The sequence below is a fragment of the Hemibagrus wyckioides genome, linkage group LG11 (genome assembly GCF_019097595.1).
Source record: "Hemibagrus wyckioides isolate EC202008001 linkage group LG11, SWU_Hwy_1.0, whole genome shotgun sequence".
NCBI classification, from domain to species: Eukaryota; Metazoa; Chordata; class Actinopteri; order Siluriformes; family Bagridae; genus Hemibagrus; species Hemibagrus wyckioides.
This window is the reverse complement of record NC_080720.1, coordinates 9,874,153-9,885,235: the sequence shown is the minus strand read 5'-3', so window position 1 is coordinate 9,885,235 and position 11,083 is coordinate 9,874,153. Positions and strand designations below refer to the sequence as shown.

The 11,083-nt window shown below is 39.3% G+C and overlaps 1 protein-coding gene and 1 long non-coding RNA gene across 2 annotated transcripts; both read right to left on the bottom strand.

Moving 5' to 3' along the window:
* Positions 1 to 422: 422 nt before the first annotated feature.
* ppil1 (peptidylprolyl isomerase (cyclophilin)-like 1) lies at positions 423 to 2,914 on the bottom strand. The gene is made up of 4 exons (XM_058402248.1): positions 2,746 to 2,914; positions 1,625 to 1,779; positions 1,010 to 1,078; positions 423 to 723 (listed from the first exon to the last, which is right to left on the bottom strand). The coding sequence occupies exons 1-4, from the start codon at positions 2,799 to 2,801 to the stop codon at positions 503 to 505; spliced, it is 501 nt and encodes a 166-aa protein (XP_058258231.1). The 5' UTR covers positions 2,802 to 2,914; the 3' UTR covers positions 423 to 502.
* A 4,185-nt stretch (positions 2,915 to 7,099) lies between these two features.
* On the bottom strand, positions 7,100 to 10,265 carry LOC131361329 (uncharacterized). The gene is made up of 2 exons (XR_009206017.1): positions 10,004 to 10,265; positions 7,100 to 7,417 (listed from the first exon to the last, which is right to left on the bottom strand). It is a non-coding gene; the product is annotated as an uncharacterized LOC131361329 (long non-coding RNA).
* Positions 10,266 to 11,083: the final 818 nt, after the last annotated feature.

Here is an 11,083-nt window from a genome sequence, read left to right as displayed (position 1 = left end):
GTTCACTTGCTGCCTAATATATCCCACCCACTAACACGTGCCATGATGAGGAGATAATCAGTGTTATTCACTTCACCTGGCACTGCTCATAATGTTATGCCTGATCGATGTATATGCTAATAAATAATATATTTAAAGTTTGTATTTATAGAGGAATATCCAGATGTAGTAAGAACGAGAGGGCTTTTTTCCCCTTTCCTATTTACAGTTGCTATACTGGTAACTGCAATAATTCCTCCAGTGTCTGTTTTATGTTATTTAATCTTTCTATACAACCAATTAATATAAAAATCATACTTCTGTATTTGGATCTTATTAGTGGATCATTTTTGCTTGTAATGAATAAAACTGACACAGAAAAGTGTACATAAGAATTTTACCCTGAAAAAAAAAAAGAAGCCTAATGCAAATCACACATTGCAAACATTACAAAATAATGGTTTATTGTTTATTTAAAAAAAAACAAAAACAAACTAATACTGTACAAAATAACTGACATGTGTCAGTTAGATAGATTGACCCGGAGTATTTTTATCTCCTCCACAGGGCGATCTTGACTGTTAGTCTCCACCATGCCAATTCGATTGAGAACACTCATGCCTTGGCAAACTCTCCCAAATATAGTGTGCTTGCCATCAAGCCACTGTGTGGGGGCCAGAGTCAAAAAGAACTGACTCCCGTTTGTGTCTGGGCCTGCGTTAGCCATAGCAAGGATTCCAGCACCTAAAAACAAAACAGTGATCATCAGTGAAGTAAATTCAGTAGGAGAAAGAATTTGTGCATATGATTTCATGTTAGACTGTAACTACAACTACACACACACACACTAAACCAGAAATTTACACTAACGATTCAGGCAAGCTGTGTTTAACATAATAGTGTGCTTAATTCCTTCTCTAGTGCTATAAACAAAAGGGTTTTTAATTTCCAGTGTTAGATGCATTCTTAGACTACCACTATGTCTTGTAATATGGCAAATCTTAAGCATTATCCAGCTGGTCTGACCCACCTGTGAATTTCAACTCCGGGTGAAGTTCATCCTCAAACTGTTTTCCGTATATACATGCACCACCACGGCCTGAGAGGATACGAAAAGATTTTTTAAAGATCTGTCTGATATTATCCACTACAGTGCATTTGCATTTCTGACTAGATAAATGTTTAAGAACATGTTAGATATTGTTACACTAACATATTAGAATTTTCCTTGCCTTTGCAAGTCTTGTCTAGGCATTAAATTCTTCTTGCAGAAGATGAAATTGTTGCTGTGCTTAATGAAAGTGTGTTATCGTTGCTATAACACTGTCTAGTTGTGTTTAAGGAAACACGCTTGATGATGATGATGATGATGGGGTAGCAGTGGAGGAAAAGAATGATGATGAGGATGGGGACAGAAGCCTTCTGTGTACTCATTGGGTTCATGTTCGTTGCAAATGGACATTGTACTTGAGTTTATCTACCAAATTGAATTTAAGGCACATGTCCAAGTTTAGAAATCAAATCATTTGAATACTTTGTCATGTAAGGCACCGTGAATTAATCTGTATCCAGAGAATCGGTCACACACGTAATCTCTTTCTTTGACAAATGACAACAGTCCACAGTACACTCCGTCATGGCTCACCAGTTCCTGTAGGATCGCCGCCCTGCACCATGAAGTCTTTAATGATGCGATGAAACTTGGTGGTGTTGTAGTATCCTCGTCTGCCCAGCTCAGCGAAGTTCTTGCAGGTTTTAGGTGCGTGTTTCCAGTACAACTCCAATACGATGGTCCCCATACTACAAAACACAGTAACACAATGAAGTTTCAGGTGCTCGTCTACCGTTTTTAAATACATTAGCGCTAAAAAGAATGAAGCTGGACAGTCCAACGTTGCTTATAGAGAAGTACGACGCTGTATTGCCAAACGTTTTGGGAGACCCCTCCAAATCATTGAATTCAGGTGGTGTTGTTCAAGGCTTGGCCATTAGTTCCAGTGAAAGGAACTCTTAATGCTTCAGCATACCAAGACATTTTGGACAATTTCATGCTCCCAGCTTTGTGGGAACAGTTTGGGGATGACCCCTTCCTGTTCCAACATGACTGTACACCAGTGCACAAAGCAAGGTCCATAAAGACATGGATGAGAGAGTTTGGTGTGGAGGAACTTCACAGAGTCCTGACCTCAACCTGATAGAACACCTTTGGGATGAATTAGAGCAGAGACTGCGAGCCAGGCCAAAACTGGAACATCTGCCTTTACATGCACATGAATGTAATATGGAGTTGTCCTGTTCTTTACAGCTATAACAGCTTCAACTCTTTTGGGAAGGCTTTCCACAAGGTTTAGGAGTGTGACTGGGAATTTTTGACCACTCCTCTAGAAGCACAATTCTGATGTCATGCACTGAGGTAGGATGAGAAGGAGTCCTGACCTCAACCCGATAAAACACCTTTGGGATGAATTATAGCGGAGACTGTGAGCCAGGCAACATCAGTGTCTGATCTCACAAATGTGCTTTTAGAGGAATGGTCAAAAATTCCCATAAACACACTCCTAAACCTTGTGGAAATCCTTCCCGGAAGATTTGAAGCTCTTATAGCTGCAAAGGGCGGGCCAACTCCATATTATATTCATGTGCATGTAAAGACAGACGTCCCCGTCCCAAGACTTTTGGCAATCTCGTGTACCTCCTGTGTAGCAGGTTAGCCAGTTAGCTTGTTAGCCGTTAATTCACGCAGAAATATAAAGTGCTTTTACTTACGAAGTCTCGAGTGACACCGTCGCGGGCTGCCATGAGTCTGGAGGGATTCCTGACATTTCTAGGTCTTAAATGCGAAATACAAAACAACGTACTTGTGAAAATACAAAAGAATTAATCTCAAAATAACGCAGCGAAACGTGCTAAGGAAGTGATTTCAAAAAACACTTTTTCTATGGATATGAAATCATGAAGATGCTGCCATCTAGTGGATCGGAAGAGTGATAGGAAAAATAGTGAGGCCAAATATGAGAACCTACACATACTACTACAATACCATCAGTAAAGTTTTATATCTCAACAGACATTATCAAACTGAGGACACTTTACATATAACATTTCCAAATAAACACATGATCAATTACTGTACAAATGTTGACCGGAAGATCGGGGGTTCAAGCCCCAGCACCACCAAGTTGCCACTGTTGGGTCCTTGAGCAAGGCCCTTAACCCTCTCTGCTCCAGGGGCACTGTATCATGGCTGACCCTGCGCTCTGACCCCAACCTCCAAGGATGGGATATGCGAAGAAAGAATTTCACTGTGCAGTAATGTATATGTGACAAATAAAGGCTATTTCTATTGCTACATGTTACAAGAAGGAGACTTGTTATTTTAGTTAGTCATTGTGTTAGTTAGTATAGAATAACACAGTAGTGTGTTTGTTACCAAGTAGTCCTTTCTTTAATGGGGAGATACAAATTGGGGAGATAAAAAAAAATGTGGTTGATATGTAAAAATGTCTACAAAAATCTACCGTAGCTCTCAAACTGAGGACCACAATGGAAAAGAGGTTGTATTTCTAGCCTAGTAATTTTGTTCACGTATTAAATCTGTTTTTCATTTGTTCATTCATTCATTCATTCATTCATTCATTCATTCATTCATTCATATCTACAATACACTAAAGAGTCAGCAGAGCTCATTCACCAAAAAGCTCCTTCAGATTCATTGCCACAGAGAATGTTACAGGAGGTCATTCATACCATTTGCAATAACATTGTACAAAAGTTCACCTGTGTGTGAGACAGGGGATAAAACTCTCACACCACACTACTGCAGCCATTAACACCTTTTTCCTAGACTTTCAAATTACTTTATATTTATTATCTACTGCTAGTTTGCACGTGTACTGTGATGTAAATACTAATGTAAATATGGTTAAGTCCACAACTGTGTTTCTGCACTACTATCTATCTATCTATCTATCTATCTATCTATCTATCTATCTATCTATCTATCTATCTATCTACACTACTCACAAAAAGTTAAGGATATTCGGCTTTTGGGTGAAATTTCAGGATGCACCTAAAATGTGCATCTGTTCAGTGTTTCAGTACTTTTTGCATAACTTGCTGTTCTCTAACAAGGTGCTTAAAGGCAAAATTCAGAACTGGTGTTTGATCCATGAATTGACCAATACATTTTCTGGTTCAATTAGAATTGGTATTTAAACAGTCCTCTTCATCATGCTGTTCACATTTTGACATCATGAGACCAAGACGACACCTAACAGTTGATCAACAGTACCTCGCCATTGCGAGGCTTCAAACAGGATGTTCTCAGAGGGAAGTGGCCACTGAGCTTAGAGTGTCACAGAGTTTCATCAGCAGGTTGCGACAGAGATACAGAGAGAATGGAAGAGTCACAGAAAGGCATAGAAGTGGACGTCCTTTGGCCACATCCTATGTTGATGACCGCTTCATTGTGAACAGTGCCCTGTGGAACCGGATGATGAATGCCACTCAATTCCAGGCACATTTAAGGGAGGTGAGAGGCACCCAAGTGTCACGTCAGACCATCCGAAACCGTTGGTCATATCTATCTAACCGTTTACATCAGTGTGGTCTGCGTGCTAGACGACCTGCAAGGGTACCTGACCACACCACCAGGCACAGTTGTCAGGCCAGGGAGCATTTACGCTGGACGAGGGACCAGTGGGCCTCAGTGCTGTTCTCTGATGAAAGTCGATTCACGTTGAGCAGAAATGATGACCGCCAACGAAGTTGGAGACGTCAAGGAGAGTGCTATGCATCAGCCACTGTTGTGGTGGTGTTACAGTCTGGGCAGGTGTGTCTACTCAATACAGAACTGCCCTACATCTTGTGAATGGTACAGTGACAAGCCAATACTACCTAAATAACATCATTAATCCAATCATTGTGCCCCTGCATGAACAACACAGGCCTAATTTCATCTTCATGGACGACAATGCTCCAGCTCATTGAGGTTGCATTAATAGGGAACGGCTGCTGGAGGCTGGGGTACCTCAAATGGAGTGGCCTGCACTTTCTCCAGACCTGAATCCCATAGAAAACCTGTGGGATCAGCTGAGTCGCCGTGTAGAGGCTCATAACCCTGCACCCCAGAACCTCAATGACCTGAGGGCCGCCCTTCAAGAAGAGTGGAATGCCATGCCTCAGCAGCCAATAAGTCGACTCGTGAACAGCATGAGACGTCGTTGTCAAGCTGTAATTGATGGTCGAGGGCACATGACAAATTATTGAGACACTGACATTTTTTGTTGTGGTAAACCCACCACTGTTGTTGGCTTTTGTTTCAATAAATTGTTTGAGATGAGGAAATCACCATTGCATGCTTCTACTTAAATGCCCTACTTTCATGATATAATATCACTGTAGTGTGAACTTTTTACATTTTCCATAAATTTCACCCAAAAGCCAAATATCTAAGCTTTTGTTGGTAGTCTATCTATCTATCTATCTATCTATCTATCTATCTATCTATCTATCTATCTATCTATCTATCTATCTATCTATCTATCTATCTATCTATCTATCTATCTGTTTTGAAAAGGTAGTCATCACCATTTGAGTTATCATTAGCCTTAGCCAGCTGCTACTAAAGCAGCTGCTGCTAATGTTTGAAGTTCACCATAATAGAGCAGTAACAATAGCCACTCAGGCCTGAAACTGGTATAACAGTGTGGTTAAAGTAGTTGTACACAGTATTCCTCTGAATATAAGATTGTGGACCAGATCTACATGACTTCCACTTTAGCATAGTCATAGGCTTAATTTGTTCTATGTACTGTGGTTGTACTGAGCTAAAAAGAGCAAAATTCATATGGCATGGCTGAAAGGGAGGGAATGTGACATTGAAAATACAGGACCATTTTCGGAAAAAATGCGAAAAGCAACTCGTGTACTATGCCGCTGCAACTGAATTCTCAAAGAACAAATTGACTTTAAACCATTTATAATCAAATACGAGAGCTGAATGGACAGAATTTGGTTTATCTAAAAGTTTATTTGAGGTTATATTTGTACATCAGCCATGACAACAATGAAACTAACGGCTAACAAGTTTTCCTGATGAGCAGGAATAGAATATGCTGAGCTAGATACAGATACAGTATGATGGCCTAGTGACTGTCTCTCTTATTTACTAGTCTCCCTTTGTCATGGGAAATATGACCTTGTTTTGGGAGCTCAGAAGATTTTGAGAGAGAGAGAGAGAGAGAGAGAGAGAGAGAGAGAATCTTGATGGGACATAACACAACTTGGTTTGGGAACAGCCTCAAGCAGGACAGACAGGCTCTACAGAGAGTGGTGCGATCAGCTGAGTGCATCATTCACACTGAGCTCCCTGACCTGCAGTCCATCTACAGCAAGTGGTGCTGGACCAAGGCCAAGAAGATAGTGAAGGACCTCAGCCATCTGAACAATGGACTCTTCTCTCTGTTGCGGTCAGGGAAGCACTTCTGCTCCCTAAAGGCCAACACAGAGAGAACGAGGAGGAGCTTCTTCCCGCAGGCCATTCGGGCTCTCAACCAGTTGGACACCGAGAACTGAGGAACAATTGGATTTGGTTCTCATCTCACACACACACACACACACAATCAACCAAAGACTAGATTATCATGATATTACACATTCTACTAATTTTTGCACTCAGCTCAGCACAGCTCATTAGCACAAAGACTATTTTGCACCTATACTGGAACATAACTCCTGTGCAATTTATTAAACTCTGATGGGAAGACAGTCATACAAGCATTTCCCTAAATGTCATACTGTGTATGGTTAAAAACATGACAAATAAAATTTGAGTTTGAATGATTTATTTGGCAAATACTTTCAACCAAAACTATGACACAGTTTAGCACAGAGCTGAGCATTCATGGGTTAATGGTTCTGATGAGTAAAAGGCTTAACAACTTAATACCACATAATTTCTTCATTTTTCAGCTTAATTGACCCTTTTTACACCACCCTTTGTTCAAGGCTCCATTAATTTCTCCGGCAGCGCTGGGATGTGAACATTTCTTTATTATACATTGTTTAGAAATAATCCACGGCAGGTAGTACAAAAAGTAATGACACACATACAAGCACATTCGAATGAAATAACATTTATTGCATATACTGATTAAATTTGAGGATTTGCATCGATTCACCTCGTCGTTAATGGTACTAAAGATACATTAGGTCAGCAGATGAACAGAAGCTACACTGCTAACATCCAAAAGGGTCCTGTACTGACTGAGATGGAAGGTCATGAAGATCTACTTCCGTGTGATTGGCAGCATTACCAGGCAGTATTAGAGAGAATGCCAACATCTAAACATGCCTGGTAAGACGCAAATCAGAGGATTTTATAGATGCACACAGGAGAAGGGAAGAGCCAGGGGAAGAATCAGGCTTTGTGGTGAAACTGTACAAGGACAGAAAGTGAGACAGAGACAAATAATTAGACATGGCAAAAAGGCAGACCAAATAAAAGCAGCATGGTTACAATGGGATATAGAAAAGATTCATGGGAGTTTTATGAATGTGAATAGAACAGTAAAAATGCTGCTGCTAATGGGGGCTGGGATAAAGTAAAGAAAGGTTTGGTTACACTACACTTTAAGAGCAGGCCCTTGGCAAACATTACCTTGAACATGACATGGTTGTTAAATGCTTTTATGTGGCAGCTGTCTATTGTGAATTTGGATTGCATGTGTGGAATTATTCAGATCTATGATTGACCCTGTTTTTGAGTGTGCAGTAGGAAAGATCCTATATATATATATATATATATATCCTATATATCTCTTTTTGAACCCGTCATATGTACGCTGCTTATTTAAACCTTTCTAAAACTGTCATGAGATAAAGCATAACTTAAAACAGAGCATCTATAACCCGGGTTCTAAAATGTGTTGTATGTCTTTTCAGTGACAGTAATAACTTCCTTTTCCTTTATCACAGAGAATAAAAAAGGAACCCTTTTCTCACACACATCTCATGTGTCACCAACATAATAAGCCATAGAGGTGGGGTTTAAAGAACCAATCACAGGTTGACAGAGCACACTAGAAGGTGTGTGTGTGTGTGTGTGTTTGGGGAGGGGGCTCCCTCTAACACCAGCCATTGAGACGATCATTCAGTATTTCAGTGCAACAGGGAGGGGCTGAAAAACTAGTGGTGAATTTTAAATCTCATAACAAAAGCCGTATGAAAGTGAGATGAAAACACCCAGTCTCACCTTTAACATGACATTTTTCTTTTCCAATATTCACACTGTCAAGGTATTGTACGAGATGCTACGTGTGTGTATTGTGTAATAGTAGCTCTCCTCACTTGCATACATGGCAACTTATGACACATATTGCTTTTAGTGTCAGATTGTCTAGCCTGAAAGTAAACGCATAATAAATGATATAATTCTTCATGATGGATGATACTCGTGTTTCTCGCTCTCAGTGTGCATCATTACCAGACAGTGTTAGAACACCAGTATTCAGCCCAGCACTGTCAGGTAAGATGTGCCCTAAGAGGAGTGTATAATAATTCTACTACTAATAAAGCCATGATCATCTTACCATGGGTTATTTTAGCATCACTGCATTTCTGTAGAGTTTTCGAGTAGAGGGCCATCTGCATCATTACCAGGCAGTATTAGAGAATTCTATGACATCCAAAACTGCCTCGTAAGATGGAGATGACCATCCTTGTTATCTTCTTGCTCTGCTCTTCTCTTGCTGGTACCTGATAAATCACTGGGATTAGGGAGCATATCATTATACCACAGTGCAATGCATTGTTATGTGCTTGATAAATACCCATCCAGGTTCAGATTGCTCACTCTTTCATAGTTCTGTATATCTGTCCTTATCATATGTTCCTCTCTTTATAGATGAATGTTTGAAGAGAATATATAATGGTCATTGAGGAATCACTTTTTTTGGGGGAATGCTAAATATTCTTTACTGCAATATATCTCTGTGAAGTATTTTATAGACTTTTGTTTTAACCGAATCAGTGATTATTAAGTCAGAAATGCTTTGACATTAGCTAATTATTTTACAGCACAAAAAATCTAAAATCATAAACTTTTATAAATTTCAGATTGCATTTCTCATCCCTTTCATGTACGAGAACGTGTTAATGACCTCTCGTTATTTGCACTTATGTAAAATACCATGTGGTAGTATTTATAAGATCATGTCCCAAAGCTCATGTCCCAAAGTTACCCCTGACTAATTAACACTCTGAAGTGTCCCAAAGGTATTCTCACCTCGGCAAAATCACCAGGGAGAGTCTAAGCTCGGGAGAGCCTTGCTGGTTGCACCTTCATCAAAACAAACCTGTGTCTGTGGCATGCAACACAGCGTTTACAGCAGGCCACCGAGGTGGCAATGGAAGTGCTTAGTCACGCTTATTAAAATGGCACCTTGGTCATCTGCACCTGAGGCTGCACCTGATTGACTTCTCATCTGAATAGCATATGAAACCAAACTAAGAAATACTACTACAAATGAAAGCCTACGCATTTGACATGCATTTGACTGACTAATAAAAAATACACACCATGCGTCACATCTACTTAAGTTGTTTACTAAGAGACACTTAACTAATTCTAATAATAAAATATGAAATAGAAATAGCAAGTGTTTTAAATGGTTTTTTTTAGTGAAGCCGCTAAAATACATCAGGCAACGAAAAAATGACTATAAACTGTAAACACTATCACATGCACGTCTATCTTAATAAAATGTACTTAAGATGATAAGATTGCATTTTGATATAAATAACGCGTATGTCCTGTTTTGAATCTAAACAAATAAGTTCTAATTTTCTTTCTGTTTGTTTTGAAGTGACCCAACAGGTTTGTCAGGTCATGGGGGTTATAGTGAATCTGTTAAGCATCTATATTTTGGTCTACTTTAAGTCTATTAAGCGAGATCATTCATTTTTTAAATACATTTTAGAATAGTAAAATAAATAAATAAAGTGAATTGTAATGGTAAGTTACCATTTTGATTGTTGGGGTGGTCATTCGGGATGCAGCCGTGAACAAGAAATGCCATTGTGTCGCCTTGCTGTGCCCATTTAACCGATCGAGTTTACTTCCTGCTCCTTCCATTTGCCGAAGGGCCAACTGCTGCTTCCATGTTGACCGAAAGTTCACGAGCCTGTTTGAGGAGAGCTGATGGTGCAACAAATCAGCAGAACAATAGAAGTGGAATCTCAAGCACTACGAGAAACACAATCTCCTGAAGCTCCTGAAGCGAAGAAACTGCGTCTACAAAAAGATCTGGGTCTTCAGGTACACCTTGGAGCCCTGCCCAGGTGTCGTTTTCATACTCTGGCCAATGGCTACGCTCCATGCATACACAGGTGTGTTTTGTGCCCTGTGATTCGTCAGGTTACCAGAGAAGTCCACTGGGGTGGATGAGGTAAGCTCTAAGAAACCACACCCCTTATTCACCCTCTCAAGCTCAAGCTACAACATATCCGAGTGCAAAAGTCTAGGATTTGACTGCCAAATTCTGTGTATGTGCTCTTTCACAGCTTTGGAAGCAACATTTGAATTAAAAAAAAACAAAAAAACAAGAACTTCCAACAGATCATAGAAAAGTGAACAACTGCAATGGAAGAACAATAAAAGAACTGATCTGAATGGCAAACCCCAGCATGTAAAATTTTGACTGATTCTCTGTTCATTGTTTTTTATGCAACATATCTATTCTAAAGAACACTACTTCCTAATAACGAGCTAGCCGCAGGATGTTTTACCCGAATCTCAAAGAATACATTGCGTAAAATGCATTTTATTTTGCAGTGAAGTTCAGATTTAAGCCTATAGTAAAAAAAATCACATGACAAGGTTTATGAATATATATATATATATATATATATATATATATATATATATATATATATATATATATATATATATATATATATATAGTTTGTAATTTTACTTGTGTAATGTAATGAAGTACAGCATGCACATTCTTTTGTTGCTGGTATTTATGTATTTAGAAATATTTTGTCTCTAATGAAGTTATGATTTTAGATAACTTACTTTTCTTTAATTATAGGATGTGTC